At 41.8% G+C, this 18,012-nt stretch overlaps 2 protein-coding genes across 3 annotated transcripts; one reads left to right on the top strand and one right to left on the bottom strand.

The window, feature by feature from the left end:
• Positions 1-1,715: 1,715 nt before the first annotated feature.
• LOC108046974 (uncharacterized oxidoreductase SAR2567) lies at positions 1,716-15,164 on the top strand. Of its 2 annotated transcripts, none has more exons than XM_017126979.1 (4): positions 1,716-1,865; positions 2,062-2,102; positions 13,773-14,557; positions 14,633-15,164. In XM_017126979.1, exons 3-4 carry the CDS (start codon positions 13,783-13,785, stop codon positions 14,854-14,856), a joined length of 999 nt encoding a protein of 332 aa, XP_016982468.1. In that variant the 5' UTR covers positions 1,716-1,865; positions 2,062-2,102; positions 13,773-13,782; the 3' UTR covers positions 14,857-15,164. The 2 variants fall into 2 exon arrangements, with proteins under 2 accessions (XP_016982468.1, XP_016982467.1); XM_017126978.1 differs by having other exon boundaries at positions 1,716-1,852.
• Positions 15,019-17,996, bottom strand: LOC108046973 (molybdenum cofactor synthesis protein cinnamon). The gene is made up of 8 exons (XM_017126977.1): positions 17,854-17,996; positions 17,035-17,795; positions 16,788-16,966; positions 16,463-16,732; positions 16,249-16,407; positions 16,025-16,187; positions 15,411-15,509; positions 15,019-15,359 (listed from the first exon to the last, which is right to left on the bottom strand). The coding sequence occupies exons 1-8, from the start codon at positions 17,882-17,884 to the stop codon at positions 15,216-15,218; spliced, it is 1,806 nt and encodes a 601-aa protein (XP_016982466.1). The 5' UTR covers positions 17,885-17,996; the 3' UTR covers positions 15,019-15,215.
• Between the last annotated feature and the right edge of the window lie 16 nt (positions 17,997-18,012).

An 18,012-nucleotide genomic window follows, 5' to 3' on the forward strand; every position in this document is an offset into this window, starting at 1 on the left:
GACCAATGGATCAGAGATCTTAAAACCAATTATCGTTTCCCTCCAATGGATTTGATGAAAAGGTTATTGATCGATTCGCCTCGAGATTCTTGACAACTTCTCCACTTGTCCCCTCTCTTTTTATTCCCATTTTTCTGTCTTTCAGCGGGCAGCTGCGGATGAGCCAGATTCCTCCGACTTCTACCGGAAAAACTTGTTTCGCGTTTTTCCTCGAGCGCTGAGTCAAAATCGTACCTCCTTTGGCGCCCCTCCTCTCTCCTCTCTTCTCTCTCCGAATCTCTTGAAAATCGATCGAAACAGAAAAAAGAGAGATTGGCTTTTCATGCACTAGGATTAAGTACCATTATTTATTTATGTATTTGCCAACCAAAAAAAATTGGCGTGGGATAATTTCTGTGGGTTATTTTGGCAGTTCTTGTTTTCGGTTAACTATTAACTAAGTTAACTAGAAAACAAGTTCTGTATAGTTTAAAATAGTTTCCAAACTTCAAAATAATATACAAAAATCCAAAATAACTAACTTTATTAACAATTAGCTTTTTGGTTAAGAATATCAATATATTGCATTACTATTTCTGATTGCTTCTTTATGCTTCCTCAAAAAAAAAACAAATAATATTTATAATCGATTATAGCATTTAAATATTATAACCAAAGTGTCCAAGGTGCCCTTTATTTCTCTCAGTGTGCATTTTCCTCTCTCGACTTTACTTGAGCTTTTCCTTAAAGCGTCAACAGGTTTTTGGTCAACTTGGCCGATTGCAATTGGAACCAATCCGATTCCTTGCCACTTTTCGCCCGTTTTTCTGCCAAGCTGAAAGTTTTTCTTGCCTTCAGGTTTTCCACAGTGGAAAATTGAGGGGCAAAACCCATTCCCATTCGCTTCTGCCCCCATTCTATATTCGCATTCCCGTTTCCCAATTTTCTGCATTCCATCTGGCATTTTCCTCTGCAATTGCACTTTTGATTGGACAGAATTGCATCGAACTGTCTTTGGTTCTGCTCCATTTCAAGCGGAATTTTCATATTTCCACTGGGTACCGCTTCGGCGGAATTGGGACGAGCGGGCAATGGAAAATTGCTGGGGAGAAAGGAGCCATTAAAGATGCAACGGGAGTGACAGGAAGCGAAATAACTTAGAATGGATGTGCCAATTAAATCGCACAATTTGGGCTGATGGAGATCTACAGAAAGTAATTCTCCCAAATCAAAAATACCTATCTCATCTCGACCCTTCGTGTTTGTCTTCTATCAAGACAAATATTATTTTTTAAAGATACTTATTTATGTTTCAAATTTCGATCGTTCGGTTATGTGTTTTTATCATCAGAGGATACTTTTTAAGTGGTTTTCATAAAGGTTGTTCTGGAAAACCGCTTTAGGATTGATTCTTATTGACTCGATTGCCACTTTCCTTGGGCTTAAAAATAAATAAAACCACTTCGGGCAGGTTGAGCCCAAAAAGATTGCATATAAAGGGGAAGGGGGGCTCGGGGAGGGGTAAGCCCGGCGAGTTACAACTGTAAAACCAGTTAAGGATCCCCAGCGATCGTTTGACATTTTGTCGCCTGGCGCACGAACGCAGAAAGGGGGTTGGGGGTGGGGGCCTATGGGAGGGGTTGGGGGTGGTGGGGCCGACGGACCTCGTCTACGCGACTTTGTCTTCGCGTTTTCTTCGCTCGTTCGTTCGAGCAGTCCGAAAATCGAGCCGCCAGTCTTCGGTTCGAGCTCAGCCAACGAAGTCGCAGAGCGGAGAAATATCGCTGAGAATCAGAGAGTTGAAGGGGGAGAGAGATACACAGTAGATTGCCTCTCTGTCACACCCAAAACAAGCTGGGCTTTTGGCCAAACTGTGCGTGAAATCGGTAAACCAAAACCAACCGAAAACAAACTGAAACCGAAATCGAAAATCCAAAATCCAGTCTAAAAAAAAATAAAAACCTTTGGCCAAGAAACAAATCTTTAAGTTCGCGTCGCGTGTTTTATACCAAATACTATTTTTTTTTAACATTTTTTTATGGTTTATATAACAAAGTTTCGAATTCATTTCATATTTTTTAGCCAACTCGAATTTGAATTTAAAATTGGATACATCCCAAAAGGTGAGCTAAATCAATGTATAATATGTGGCCTAAACTAGGGGTCCAAAGACTAGTTTTTGAGCAGCCTGCAAACGGGTCTTAAAGCTTGGCTCAATGTCAAACGTTGGGCTTTCGAATGGACCACCCCCCCGCCCACTGGAATTCGCTAATTAGCATGCCAAGCCGATCTTAGCTCTAATCGCAGATCTTTGAGATCTTTTCCGAGAGACCCGAGCTCGTGCCGAATCGCTCGAAAGCCATCAATCTCCATTTAAACCAGCAGAGACAATAAAACGACAGATATAATTATGCGAAAACAGCGCAGTCGGTACATTCCTCAAGATATTTCTGGGTTCTTAGCTGAATGAAGTCTTGGGAATGCGTAGAAAAGAAGCCGGTTGAATGGCTCGGAATGCAGGTTATGATATCTCGAAGACGTGACAAGGTCAGCGTTAAGTCTCGCAGTCCGAAAGTTGAAAAGGGGCAAAACGGGATCCTGTTCTGGCAAACCATCTCTTCTCCCGATTCCTTTGTTCCCCAAAATCCCGGTATGCTCATCAGAAATTCCAGCCAGGCACACACGACCACGACAAACGTTGAGGTCATTGCTCATATCGTTTAAGATTCAGATACGTTCGCAGTCTGCCACTTTAGATTCGGATACATTTTCAGAACGACTTGGGAAAGAGTTTCGACTCTGGGTTTTCGGGATTCAGACAGAGGAAAGATGATATGGGGGCAGGTTGTGCGATTTAGACATCAAAGACCTCTTCACGCCACACTCTTTTGTCTCTGGCTTTTGACTTGATTTGACTTCGCTTTATTTCACTATACTTAACTCTACTCTCGGGTTGACGTGACTCGAAAGGCGGGCTAATTGAAAGCCAGGGAATATACCCTTAAAGTTCTGGGGGACTGCCAGCTATCATATTCCAAATGATAAAGTACTGAAGAGGTGTGCAGAACTCTCTTCTTTAAATCTTTGTTTCATTTAACTACTGTTAAATCTTGTTTCATTCATCTATAAGAATACAATTATTTGCTTAGCTACTTGATTAATTTTACAACATTTTATAATCGGAAAAGCATAGACTCTCAACTTTTTGAGCCCTGAAATAAAAACCATAAGAGATCAAAATTGGCTTATCCATTTTTGGTTTGGTAATACTTTAGATAGCGTTTTGTAAACTATAATACAGCTTCCCTAGAGCAACTAAAATTCGATCTTAAGACTTCTACCCTCAGCTTCAATTTGTCTGTTATTTCTTCTCTTTACTTTGTGGTTCTTTTTATGGATGTATGTTCAAGTGAATGGCATTAGAAATGGAAAGAGGGAAGTGGAAGGGGCCTGGGGCAAATAGATCTACGGGGAGATAGAAAGATGCTCCAGTATCTTGTATCTTGTATCTTGTATCTTGTATCTTGTATCTCTATTTGGCATTTGGCCGATGTTTGTTTTCCACTTGCTGGATGATCTGGGTGTGGTCCCCCATGGAAAGTATCTGTGTTTGGGCATGCGCATCTCTCGGATTGATTGCATCCTGGTCCATCCAGATGCATCCGAAGTGAAAGCTAGGTCGCTTTACCTGCCCTGTCGCCCTGTTCAGAAATCCTTGGCTAAAAGCTCGAGGCATCGACAACTATCGAACCTCGAATGCGACTAAAGACAAAAGTGAAATTGCAAGAAAACTATACTTATACATACAAAAAAAACTTGCACATAACGACAAACAACTAACAACAAACAACCAACGACTTTGGACAACCGAGGACGGACAAACTGTTGGCCATAATAATTGGCGGAACAACAACAACAACTACAGCAAGTAGGACGCTTGAGTGGCTGCCAAATGCCCGGAATCGATCCAATCCAATCCGATCCGATCCGATCCGATCCCCACTCCACTGCAATCCACACCACACCACTCTAATCCAATCACATCAAAATGTTTACTATCCAAAAACCGAATAAAATAAGCCAAAAAATTACCAGCAATAAAAATACTCTAGCTGCTGGGAATGTTTAGTCCATGAAGGGGAAAAGGAGTTAACTTTGAACACAACCTGTAATAATAATGTTTACAGCCCATATAAACATAGTGTAAATTCAGTTGAAATGTTTTTTAATAACAATTCATAAAAAAAATGTAATTGAAAATAAAAAGTCTAATAAAAACAAAAGGATTTTCAAAATCATTCGAATAAATATTTCTCATGTGTTTTTACAATTTATTGCCAATAAAACTAGTTCCTCTACAATTTTTAAAGCTAATGTTAAGATAGTTAACAATCATAAAAAAATCTTTACAATAGAAAATAACACGAACTATTTAAATATTATTTAATCTAATAAAATGAAAATGATTTTAAGTATCAGTCGAATATCTGCAAATAAATATTGTACTTTTAAGCTTCAGGGCCAATTAAACTATACTTTTCCCTATACATTTCCCATTTAAAGATTCGAGGGTATCAAGTGTTTCGGTTTTGATCCAAAGCCAGCTCCATTCGTTAATCGAATCGAAATGGAAACCAAATTGGCCTCCGTGGGGCTGGCAAAGCCAAATGAGAAATAAAAGCCGCACAGATGTAAAAACAAATAATTAAGCATGTACGAAAAGAGAAATATGATTAAAATTCCCGGGGCATACGCAGATCACCCCGTCGAAACCCGCATTATATGGTGGCTATCCCAAGAAAGGAAAGCGCGTTTAATGGAAACGAAAATTATTTCAAATATTTTCGCAATTAAATTGAAAGTGTTTTCGATTTTTTCCTGAAGTGCCAAAGGGGTTAATGAGACAAAGGGGTTTGCGGAATTTACTGGCGGCAGGTGTGTATCGCCAGAATGTGGCATACAAATAATTATTGCCATTGTTCATTTGGAATTATAGTCAAGTGTTTGTTTATAAAAATTTAATAGATTTGCTTTTTTTTTTTTTAACTGCAAACAGAATTGCTAGCTAAAAGCAAATATCTGTGTTTGGAATATAAATAATAATAATAATTGCTATCATAATCATTGTTTGAGGGATTTCCTTTCAATACTTCTTTAGAATATTACCAGAGTTTTTATTTTAATAAGAAAAGATGATGTCAATATTTAACAAATATAAACCAAATAAGCAATTATCAGAACTTTGAAAGTTGTCTTGAAGAAAGTAATTCATTAGCTGTTATTAAAATAATATGGTATGGCTCTTTTGACCCTTTTTTCCGATACCGTAACTCCGATTTCTTGTGTTCCATTCGATTGCATTCCTTGTCGTTATCAATTAGCTTGTAATTTTTCTTGTGGCTGGTTGAATTTTTATATCGGTTTTTTTTTTGCCTTCCGTTTCTGTTCTATTTGATGCGTGACATTCGTGACTTTTGCGACATTGCCCGCAGTGTATACAGATATACAGATATATTGCCCCTTAGCCCCAATTGCAATAAGTCCCACCTGCTCCAGTGTCCATTGCCAACTGCAGAAGCAGCTTAAAAGTGCATAGGAGGCAATCCAAATGGTTGCAAACAGAGAAAAAAGAAATAATAAAACAAAAAACTGAAAAACTGAAAACAATCAAACCCGAAGAGGCAGAAGAAGCAGTTGCTTTTGTAGCAGTAGAAATAGCTTTGAAAGTGGCACAAAGTAATTTTAATGCTGAATGGAGCGTAAAGTTGTTCAACTGCAATTGCAATGGATTTTTTTTTTTCGTTTTTTCCGCTTTTTTGGCCAACAAAAGAAACAGAAATCCAAAATTAAAACCAAGTGCAATTATTTTTGACACACACACACACGATTGTTGCACTTGCTTTTGTTTCACTGATTGTTTCGCTTACAAAACACCCGAAACTCGAAGGCTTTTCAGAACGGAATAACTTTGCATATCCAAAAACCGAATCAATGACCATCTTCAAATTGATCGTAAAATGTTTAAGTTTATTGATACGCTTTGGTCTTATTTGCATGAGAAAGCGAACGAATATCGGAAAACAGAAACATCGATGATGGTGAGGTAATAGATAGGGAAAAAAAAGACAGAGAAATGCCTAAATTAAGCTCTTCTTCGCGGGATGACAAACTCAACTCCCCGATTGGTCAACTCAAATACGGAATGCGCATCGAATCGGTACTAATTTCTTTACACAGATAAAAAGACAGCCTAATATTAATTTAAGTTATAGATCAAATAGACATTTACTTTGGTGAAAAAAAAACATTTTGATTTTATTCGATATTATAATATGAAATTAAAACTCTTAAAAATACTTTTGGCCCCACATAAGATCTCAGTTTATAAAATAGATCACCATTTTTTTTCTGTGTAATGGGGTGTATTTTTTTAGGCATCGTGTGACCCGAGTGGGGAATTACCTCATCCACTGCATCAGCCACCTCTTGATTATTATCCCCAGCCCAAGATGATGATTAGGTGCAGGTGACTCGCATTGTTTTCAGTTTATTTGTGAGTTATTAGTATAAGCATTAAGCAGTATATTTGTGTTTTTAAAACAAAAATTCATTAAGAACGATGAAGGCAGAAAATAAAAAGGAACTCAAAGCCGTTCAAATAAAAGGAGATACAAAATGAATTATTAATTACCATTCGATTTCGTTTATTTATTATTATTTTTGAGTATACTCAGCTCCCAGAGGCAAAATTTTAACGCAACCATTTTAAATCTTTATGTGAAATAGGTGCATTCATTTGGAATCACAAGCTAACCAATTTCAAATCAATATTTAAGAGGATTACTGATTTCAGTTGTTTACAACGATCAGTGACCCAAGCGCAACTGGTTTATTTATTTATTTAGGAAGGGAGACCCCATGGTGACCCAATTATGTTTGGAATTTGTTCGAAACAAAACTTCTACAGGTTTCCGATCAGCTTACTACCAATTTTAATTGGCACTTGCTACAGATTTCCGGAAAAGCTTAAGTAAGATACATTGGTAGATTTCTGATTCTTATAAAACTTTCAATTAAATGTTATAAAACACGTTCTATGGATCTCTTATGGATTTGTAGAATGACAATAAGCAATTAAATGCCTTTATAGCTTTTACCCCTAATAAAAGGTATTCAATTATTAAATAGTTGGTTGCCATTGTCTTGAAAGCATTTTTAGATGTCTCTTTAAGTTGATTTGTTTTGAACTCTACCGTATGTATAGTATATAACATGTATAGAGAGCCAAGCAGCACTTTCCTTTTCGAATCGAAATGCCAGCTAATTTTAGCGACAAACGCAGCCGACAATTTCTCGAGTCATTGAATTGCAATATTTCAAGGTGGGGGGCAAAATGGGGGACCCACAACAAACCTTGTTTTTTTTTTGTGTTTTTGCCTCCTCCTCGCCAATTTGGTCTGTAAAAATAACAACTACAGCGAAAACAAGAAGCCAACAATGACAACAAATAGCAGCAATAAACAGTCAGCGATTTTTCAACGCCAAGTGCAATGAACTTTTCCCCCAAACCAGCGTTAACCGCAAAATCTTCGCCACTTTTTTCTCTTCATTTCCCACTTTTCCGTGGAGTCTGCGGCATTGTCTTCCAATTGGGAGTACCGCCTCCCCCTTTTCCGCCCGCCGTCGTACTTTTCAAGTTCAAATGTAAAACAGCGTCGCCATTTGCCATCTGAGATTAGATCATCGCCGGCGAGTCAAGTGAGCTCAGCGCGGGCGGTGCGATGATGGCACCCAACTCACAGTTTTTGGGATCGGATGACAGCATTACTGCGATCCGCAAATATGTGGCCATGTCAAGTGGGAGTGGGCCATGTGGGGGAGGAGGTTCCATCGGAAAAGAATACTCTCTTTTAATTGTGATGCCAGAACTAGCAGCTGATAGGATGGTTTTTGAAAATCTTAGCAAGATATATTCGCTAGAAATTAAAGTTTCGTAAAACTAACTAATTGATATTCTTAAAAAATACAGAAAATTGTGAACAAGTTAAAATAAAAGAGAAACTTGTGTACCTCAAATAATAAACAAAAATAAGTTTGACTTGCGAAATTGGTAAAACGAATTCTCCAAATTAGTGTTATGCCCCATTTAGAATAAATAAATCAAAGACCTGTTTGTGGTTTTCAGAGAAGAACTTATACTATATGCCTTGGCCATTCCTTTCTTGTTGCAAGTCTTTATTTATGTCCTTCTGCCAAAAAATAAATGCAAAGTGCTTAGACAGTCACGTCCATTTCGGCCAACTTAATTCCTTTGTGGACAGGCGTTAGTATGGCACATGCCAAGTCACAAAGTTAAAAACAAAACAAAGAAACAAAAACACCAAGACCCAAAGCACGAATTATTGAAATTCATGCCACCTACACGATAGAGAGACGCGCCAAAACAAACCGATAAAAAACGGGCAAAACGAAATGATTTTGCATATTTTCACCTTTTAAATGGTGTGTGTTACTGCTGTTGCTGTTGGCCATCTCCCGGTATTTGGGTTAAAACTGAGGCACTGGCACTGGCTCTGGCCAAATTAGCACTTGAGGCCTGGCAGAAATGAAATGTTAAATGTGTTAAGGCGAAGTAGAAATCTCGATCGCACCTGAACATGAAATGCAAACGATGAACAACAGCAACCACGACGGCAAAAGGCCAAAACAAAAACGAAACGAATTCCAATTGGAACACACAGTCCAGAAAGGGGTGGCCAATGTGTACAGTAGATCCTCCATAACACAAACCAGCATTGAAAAAACTCGAATTACAAAGACTTCGAGTTGAAAATTTAATTTGGTTTTTAGAATACATTACATGTTTAATAAATAACCTTTAGGAATAAATATTAGTTTTCAATAATAATCTACGCTTAACAATATTGTTTCTTTCTTATGGAAAATCGAAGCTCAAATTATGGATGTTTCACTGTACACACTCTTTTTTCAATACTTGTTACCGCCGTCGAGGTGCAAATTAATTGGGGCTACTCGATTCGCTTCGTTTTGGTTTCGTTTTTGCTGCGTTTTTTCGCTTTTTTTTTTGCTCGGAGTTTTTCGCTTATTTCTTCGATCAATTCTCCAATTATGGCAATTAGCCAACAATTTCGCTTTGCATGTGCATTAAAACAAACGAAGAGGAAAAAGGCCAAGCCCAAAAATCAGTTTCGGTTTCAGCCATATCGAATATCCCCCATCTGAATCAACATTTATCGCTTCGTTGCATTTGAACTTTTTCAACTAATTTTCGCCACTTTAAAAGAAAGGCGAGGGGAGTGGTTTTTGGACCCCCAAGTGGGTCTATGAATCTATGGGGATGCACGAATAAAGAAATGGAGGTTGAGCCAAGGTCTATTACATATGCGGTGTGATGCGCAATGAAATATTACTTTGTAAAACACTCAAACAAGCTACGAGTTCGTTGATCAACGAAGTATTTTTGCCTTGCTAAAATATTACAATATTTGGCTGCATTTAAAAGAAAATTCGCGGTTTTATAAGTTTAAAATTTGCAGTTGAAATTGACATTTTTAAAAATACTTTTGAACATTTGAAAACTTTTATAATATGTCCCAAAAATATACTTTTATAGCTTGTATTAACTTACTGAAAGGTTCATTAAAAATATATCAAACTCTAAAAAATCGCTTAACTTCCACAACCAAAAATTGTATATCGTTTGGTGAAGAACAGAATCAGACTTTAAAAATTGTGCTCACGTTTAGCAACACCTTGTTTCGCCTTTTATAACTCCAAAAAAACACCGACTAGGAATTCCATAGATTGCCCGAGAAAATAACTCAATTTATCCACATAGTTAAGTGTGCCCCTCCGTGAATCAGCTGGAATCATTAATCAAGCGACCCAACTTTTAACAAACTGCATTCATAATCACAGCCACGCTGCGTATACGTAATGTGGCCATATAGATATTCGGTCTTACGGCCAAAGTACGGGCAGCTATATGGATATCGATCTCATGCCATTGGGATGCCTGTCTGGCCGCCGACTGGCTGACATATTTGGGTTGAATGTTAACAGAAAAAATAACAGAGGAAAACAGAAAACAAAAGCCAGGCAAACAAATGAGAAAACCAACTCGAAGCTCGAAGCTCGAAGCTTATGAATGCCTGACCACAGCAAAATCGGCAAATGTCGCAATTAACATATTTCTTATGTGTGCAAGTACAAAATGCACATACGTTTGTATTTGTATTTAAGGGGGCCAAAAACGCCATAAAATAGGGGAATCGGAGGAGAACAAGGGGATTCTGGGGGTAATTTGGCACGGGCAACTATTAGTTGAAATCTCAGGCTATTCTTTGTGTAAAACCACCTCCCCCCTCCGCAAATCCCCCGCACATACGCCCCTGGGTATTCGTATTCGTATTCGTATTCACCTGACATTGTCTGAGACTCGACCTGAAGTGTGAGTAAGGCATGAATCGTGGCCCGAACAAGAAACAAAAGCGTTTGTTCAAGTGATTAGCCCAACCCTGAACAGATTTCGGACCAACCCCTCGAAACTCGAGAAATGTATGAGAAAGATTTGCGGCATTTAGGAGTAATCAGTGTAAAAAGGTGAGGAGAGCATGTATTACATAAGAATGAGACTATGGGAAAACTAGACTATCTAGATAATTATAGATTATGGTGGGGATTACGCTTTACTCGAGGAAAATATCTAAAACATAGCCGAAGATCCTAACAACAATCAGTCTAACTAATATTATATCTCTCAAAAAGTCATAAATCACCATATGCACTTCATAATATATGTTATTTCTGTAGCCTCCGACTATCTTCCGCCTCAAAACAAAGATTTGTTTTATGTGACATTTCAATTAGCGGAGTGTCAAGACCTGACATTAGCATAAAAACAGTTTAGCTATTGTTGAATCGCAGCATTGAAAGGCATACATATGTTCAAAGGGTTGTACATGGAGGAGTACACAGTAGACATAGATATATGGATTGGAGTAGCCGGCACACCTGTCAGTCGCCAATCGTCAATCCCCGGTACAGTCACCTCAATGTAATCACGACTAGAGTCACCGGCACACTCCACGCATTCCCATAATTCCGGAGTAATTGTATCGAAGTGGACCGGAGTGGGCGAGGTAACTTCATTACTGACACATTCAAGCGGCGGCTAATGACACACTTGGCTCGCTCACTTGGTTCACTGCCTGATGATTGGCTTGATTGAATGATTGGCCAATTGATTGACGCCAAAGTCAAAAGCCCGCGACTCGCGTTCCATTTGGGTCAGCCCCAAGCTTCAAGATCCATTAGAACTGTCCGGCAGTTGACATAACCACTTGCGCAACTTGGAGCCACCAAGGCGACTCCGCAAGTGGTTGCCATTCTGCTGATGCAACCAGTTACCAGAGAACTTGGCTAATGAACCCGCTCATTACGGCAGCCATTTAGTGTATTAGTTTCTTGGGATGGCTAAACACAATATCTAATTTAAAGCTAACTAGGTAGGAAATATTCAAAGTTTATACTATTAGGGTTAGTAACATTGCCATACGAAATAATGATTATATATTTCATTTAAATTATAGTGAAGCAACAAAATTAAATCTTCTTATCCTAGAAAAATAAGGAAGAGGAAGACTTTTAAGACAATATTTCGAGTAAGAAATTTGGATACATATTTACTTAAGTTGAACTAAGTTAGCCATTAACAAATCCTAGGAATGGGAGGAAAATTATTTTATTTAATATATCAATTCCATATGAAAAGCAGACCGAAACATCTGGCAAACCTTAAAATTTCTCCACGGGTTTTCTCCGAGTTCCACTTATGCTTTGGTTGCCATACCGCATTTGTTTGTTCCGCCATTTGTTTGTCTAATTACGCAACTGGCGGCGGATGCAATACCGCTGCATTTGTGGTTTGACCAAAAGCGATTCCCCCGATTCCGTTTACCCCGCCCCCGAATTCCGAGCCCAAAACCGCAGCGCTGCAAATATGGCAAGCCCATTTCCGCGTGTCAACAAACTTCTTCATCAGCTTTGCACATCAGTGAAATTTTAAAGAGCAGGGTGGCGCAATAAAGGGGAACCACCGGAACCTGGAAAGTGTCCGCTCGAGTAACTGCACCCACAGTGGGTGCACCGAAAGAAAAGATGGTGTAGGCACTTGAACGATTTTTGTATGTCAGTGCAAACTATATTCCAACCTATCATATAAATCAATCTATTAGATACTTTTTTAGATATCAAACAAGCGGAACATAAGAATATTTTATATTTTATATTGATTGGTATTTTATAACAATACAATCTATCTTATTAGTTAATCTATTGGTTATTTTTATAGATACCAACAAAAGGGAATATTGTTAAAATTTCTTTAACTAGTTATAAACTCTAGACTATCTTGTTGATCATTGGTGTCATTCTATTATATTTTATTATTCCATACATCGCCTGCATTGATGCCAATGGGCAGATCTAATTTTTTCGCCGTGTGACTGAGTGAAGTAGACATGGCATAGATCACGGCTTACTCCGGCTTCCAAACTGCAGTTGGTTGGGTTCCAACTTTTACTTTGGCTCATCCTCCGCCTCCAAATGGCCCATCCCCGATCCCCGATCCCCATGCCAAGCCAAGTCCCCCCTCCTAAGTAGTGAAAAGCCGAGAAGCACGTAGACATAATTTATTGCCAAATGCATGGAAGACTCGCAGTGGACACGCCTGGCTGGCCACGTTCGTGTGTCGTGTCCATGGATCCACAGATACCTATACTTGGATACTTGGATAGTTGGATACTTGGATGGCTATCTAGCCGCCGTTCCCCCTCTTGGAACTTTTTCGATTTCTTCGAGGGCCCGGGCGTAAATTGTTTGAAACTCGTTGAAAATGTGCAATAATTAAAGCGTATTAAACAGAAAGAAAGAAAAGAGTGCAAGGCAAGCGTAAAGTTGTTACTCGATGCGTCTGCGTCGGCAGCCTAACGAGTCTTAATTAAAGTGAAAATGCCAAAAGATCGACATGGATACGGCAGTGGATATATCCACGCTATAGATATATCCACTCCATCCATTGCGAAGTGCAGTGTCTGGTTACCCAACTCCGGAGGGTGGCGAAACCCCTCGTCTGGGAGAGAGTGTCCATTGCTGGGCAGATGTAACAGGCACTTTGCCCATGGGGCAATGGGGCTAAGATGCCAGTGACAAGCCTACTAGATACACCTTTAACTCGAGTGATTATATAATGTGCTGAAGATAGCATCCTTTGGCCAACACATTCAGCTGAAGTATACTTCTCTAACCCTTTAAAGTATCAGCTCTACAAAACACTAATAGATTTCCCTTTAAAATCAAACCAAACTTTCAAATCAAACATACTTCAGATTGGTTTGTGGATAATAACAGTCAAATCTTTCTATCTACAATTATAATTAGGAATACATTACGTCTGAGATACTGTCCGTTCAACCTAATTCACATGTGTTAATTATAATTATAATTAAATTTAATTTTTCTTTTCAATATGTTCCCATTCCATCAGCAGATCAAACAAAAAATACTGTTGGTCCAAAAGTGTCAATTGCTTTTGGGTGGCAACAAATTAAGAGGTGAACTAAGGGATTTATTAAATATTGTAAATAAATATGGAGTAGTTGCAGTTAAAGAAGAACGTTTTAGCTTGTCCCTTGTGGTTAATAGTTAAAAATGACCATATATTCCCGCATTCCCTGTTTGCTCACCTGCATTCTCCCCCTTTTCCATTGCAGCGATGTCATAATGGAGCCAATGACCATGCTGGTGTTGGCCTTCCAGCTGCTGGCGCTCTTCTCGATCGCCGGTGCGCTGCTCATCTACCTGATCTGCAAGGTGCGCGAGGACAGCGCCTCCGCCAGTGCGGACTCGCAGCCCAGTCGGGTGGTGCTGGTCACCAGCGCGGACACCGCCTTGGGCCTCCAGCTGTGCACCCACTTGGCCAACAAGGGATGCCGCGTGTTCGCCGGCATGAAGGAGGCCCACGATTCGCTGCCCGCCAAGCTCCTCTGCGGCTGGATGAAGATCCGGGAGTACAGTGAGGAGCCCATTGCCGGCACCATTATTCCGATGCGGCTGGATGTCACGCGGGAGGATGTGCTGCGCGAGGCAACCGTTTCCATGGGCGCCCACCTGAATGCCGACGAGCGCGGTATCGCGGCCGTAATCAACACCAGTGGCAGTGTCTTCCGTGGCAAGGTGGAGTCCCAGGATGTGCAGCAGTGGGAGCACATGCTCAAGACCAACATCCTGGGCACGCTGCGTGTGGCCAAGGCCTTTGTGGGCTTCCTGCGTCCCACGCGCGGAAGGCTTCTCTACTTGGGCGGCGGCGGAGGTGGCGGAAGTGTGGCTTCCCGAACCGGTGGCGACGGACTGGTGGCCTTCAACGCCTCTCGCGTGGCCGTGGACAAGTGCGCCGAGGAGCTGCGCAAGGAGCTGCAGCCCTATGGCGTCAGCGTGGTGGCCTTGGACACCTGCGGCATGACGGCGGAGTCATTGTACAAGGCGCCGGTGGCACAGAGTGAGTTTCTTCACCAGACTGGCGGGTTACATTGTGCTTCATATCATATTTCTTTGTATTTCCATATCATTCCAGCCATGTCCGCCACCGCTGGAGCTCCCACGCAGTATACGGCGGATGTGCTCAGTCCGAGCGCGCTCCAGGTGATCGAGCGGGCGCTGTGGGACTTCGCCCCGCAGCAGCGCTATCCGCTCCTGAGCCACAACAAGTACCAATTCACGTTGCCATGCCGCTCCTCGCTGCGTCTCCAAAGGCCGGTAGCTCCATCCGCCGGCGAGTCCGCCACTCAGTCGGTTTGAGATCCGCCTCCTTCCGCTTCCTGTATATATGCTCCCGATCCTGATCCCGTTTCTAGGCCTTAGCCCACTCCCGCTCCTGCTCCTGCTCCTGCTCCTGCTCCTGCTCCTGTCTCCGCTCCTGCTTCCTGTTCTTTGTTTTAACCTATCTGCAAATTATTTTTGTTTGATGATATTTCTTCCTTTAGGAAGGCCTTTATAATATTTACTTTATACTCGTTTTTGTACACACTGCTAAAGGTGTAAATTGATGGACATCATACGTAATGTTACGATATATGAAAAAATAAATCATTGTGCTAATCTACGAAGGCGTATTGTCTTGTCTTTCTAACATTCGATGGGTTTTGTAGGTCCAGTTCCTATTCGTACTTGGAGATGAAGTCGTAGCGCAGCACGGAGGCCGGGAAAACTTCGCCAGCTTTGGCTTCATACCGATCAGAGGTGCGTGCTGGCAAGTTGATCAACACATCCGCCCCCACAATGCTCTGCAAGCGACTGCTGATCTGCAATTATTGGCCATTAGATGGGGAAGATTTCAAGGGATAATGGCTTACCTGATCTCCAGTGACACTGGCGTACAGCTCTCCTGATTTGGAAATCACTGAGGCGCGAACAAACTCCGGACGACCATCCAAACTGAAGTCGTTGAGCAACTGCAAGAAAATTAAACATGCAATAAATAGTTTACATGAAAACGAAATCCTTTTTTACGAAGCCATTAAACAAGATTTACGCACTACTTTCAGTGAAAAATAGGAATACAAATCTCGATATGTTACTTTCAAATTATAAATTATTAGCAACGTGTAAACTGTAAAATAAAGACTTACAAATTATCTTCAAGATAAACCAATAAAGATAATTACTAGCTTTAAAGATAAATGCTGTTAATTTGAATAGAGTATACAAACTTCCGTATTACCCAAAGCTTCCTGTAATTTAGGTGACTTAACAAAATATTTCTTATCGCAAAGTAAACAAAACGATAACGCGCCCACTTGAAAGCAAAAGTGTCAGCCAAATAGAGCAAATAGCGTCAAAAGCGACGACCTACAGCAATCCGAGTTCTGGAATCCTCTGATTGATTGCTGCGAGATAGCATCATCAATCACCATAGTTTTTGACCACTCATGATTTCGCAATATGGTAAAATCGACTGGGAACCCACCTTCACATTGACCACGGGCAGGGAGCACTTGGGGCGATCCCAGCCAGCTGCCCAGCGGATGGCGGGCAGGGCGAAGAGGTGGAAGGTGACGAAGGCGGACACGGGGTTCCCGGGCAGGCCGAAGAAGTACTTGTCATTGCGGCTGGCAAAGGTCAAGGGTTTGCTGGGGGCACAAGGTATTAATGTGGTACTTCGGGGACGTCATTTCATCAAGGCAATCTTACCCTGGCTTCATATTGACCCTGCCGCAGTGAAGCTTGAATTGAAGGTCCTCCAGCACGGGCTTCACAAAATCCTTGTCGCCCATAGAGACGCCACCGCTGCAAATGACAAAGTCCACCACCTCGAAAAGATCGGTCAGCGATTCCTTGGTCTGTTTAAAGCTGGAAAATAAAATAAATATACAATAAGGGGTAAAATGATTGGCAAATCGCTCACCTATCGCTCAGCACACTCGTGTGCATGCAGTCAAAGCCAAAGTAGAGAAGCAGTTCCGCCAACATGGTGGTATTAGAGTCGAAGATCTTGCCGGGAACAGGCTGGTCCCGCGGAGAAAGCAGCTCACTGCCAGTGGACACTATGGCCACCCTGGGCTTGGGTATAGCCAACCGCTTGCCCACGGAGGCCAGCAGGGATTTGACTACCACAGGCGAGGGATCTGGAGCAGGGAAAATGCGATCCTTGATGCTCAGATCGAAACCCACTGGCCTGTGAAGAACCAAACGCTTTATTTCGTTTTCCTGGGGTACTCATTAGTACCTACCGCACATCTAATCCAGCTTGTGGCTCGACCTTTATGTTCACCAGGCTCTCCTGGCCGTGCTTGTCGCGCTGCAGCAGCTCCGTGTCCTCCACTTGCACCACACAATCCGCCTCCAGTGGGAGCGGTGCTCCTGTGTTTATTTTGAAGCACTCATCCTCCGCCAGAGGCGAAGAATTGGGCTGAAAAGCAGAAGGAAATTGTTTTAAATTATCCATATAAATTTATCTTAAATATAAGCTCGACTCACTGCATCTCCGGCTGCTATACAACCCAGCACACGCTTGCTGCCCGAGAATCCGGTCGACTTCATGGCGTACCCGTCCTTGATGGAAGCCCTGAAGGGAGGAATGTTCACCGGCGAGTTTAGCTGCCACAAGCTCGTGTCCAGATTGCTGGTCCTCTTTACCGTGTCGAAGATCATGGAGAGCACCTCCTGAACGGGCAGCATGGGAAAGGGTGAATTGCGATCGTAATCGTTTCCCTTCCCCGTTTTGTGGGGGCAAATGTGGCGCTGGGGCGCGGATCCTTGGACCTCCGCATGGGTTTTTCGCACCAGAGATATCTCGTCACCAATGAGATTAAGGGCATGAGGCAGGAGATCCTTGACGGTCTCGAAACACTCGGTAACGGCCTTTTCGCTGCCAGGAAAGTTTAGGATCAGGGTGTTCCCAGCAATCCCAGCAAGTCCACGGGAAAGGGCCGCAAATCGGGTTTTCTTCAGGGATTCCAGGGCAATGACCAGTGCCAGCTGGGGGCACTCCTTGTCCAGCAGCGGTTTCGTGGCCTCAGGAGTCACATCCCGTGGCGCAAAGCCTGTTCCTCCGGTGGTTAGGATCACTCGCAGCTCCCCAAGGTCGATCCACTCGCGCAGTTCCTGCTGAATCAGGTCCTTTTCGTCAGGAACTATGCTCTCTGTCACCTGGGCATTGGCAAAGGACTCGTTGATGAGTGCCCTCAGCCTGGGACCACTTTTGTCCTTCGCCGGATCCTGGTAACAGGTGTCACTAACTAAAGGGCACACAAAAAGGATGAAACACTGGTTTCTGGGGGACCTTGGCACACCTACCGGTCAGAACTCCAAAGATAATCGACTCCATTACGTCATGTGCAGCGGTTTCAACTGCTCCAAGTGACGATCCTCAATTAAATTATTAAATACAATACATAAATTAGCACGCAAACTTTCCGCCGCTGATACTTATATCGATAACTCAGTGAGGAAATT

Source organism: Drosophila rhopaloa, unplaced genomic scaffold, assembly GCF_018152115.1.
Source record: "Drosophila rhopaloa isolate 14029-0021.01 unplaced genomic scaffold, ASM1815211v1 contig_3, whole genome shotgun sequence".
Lineage (NCBI taxonomy): Eukaryota > Metazoa > Arthropoda > Insecta > Diptera > Drosophilidae > Drosophila > Drosophila rhopaloa.

Coding starts and splice junctions, on each gene's coding strand:
- LOC108046974 (XM_017126979.1), top strand. CDS start 13,783: ATGGAGCCAATGACCATGCTGGTGTTGGCCTTCCAGCTGCTGGCGCTC. Junction 14,558..14,632: donor CAAGGCGCCGGTGGCACAGA/GTGAGTTTCTTC, acceptor ATATCATTCCAG/CCATGTCCGCCACCGCTGGA.
- LOC108046973 (XM_017126977.1), bottom strand. CDS start 17,884: ATGGAGTCGATTATCTTTGGAGTTCTGACCG. Junction 16,733..16,787: donor CAAGCTGGATTAGATGTGCG/GTAGGTACTAAT, acceptor GGTTCTTCACAG/GCCAGTGGGTTTCGATCTGA. Junction 16,408..16,462: donor ACGAGTGTGCTGAGCGATAG/GTGAGCGATTTG, acceptor TTTATTTTCCAG/CTTTAAACAGACCAAGGAAT.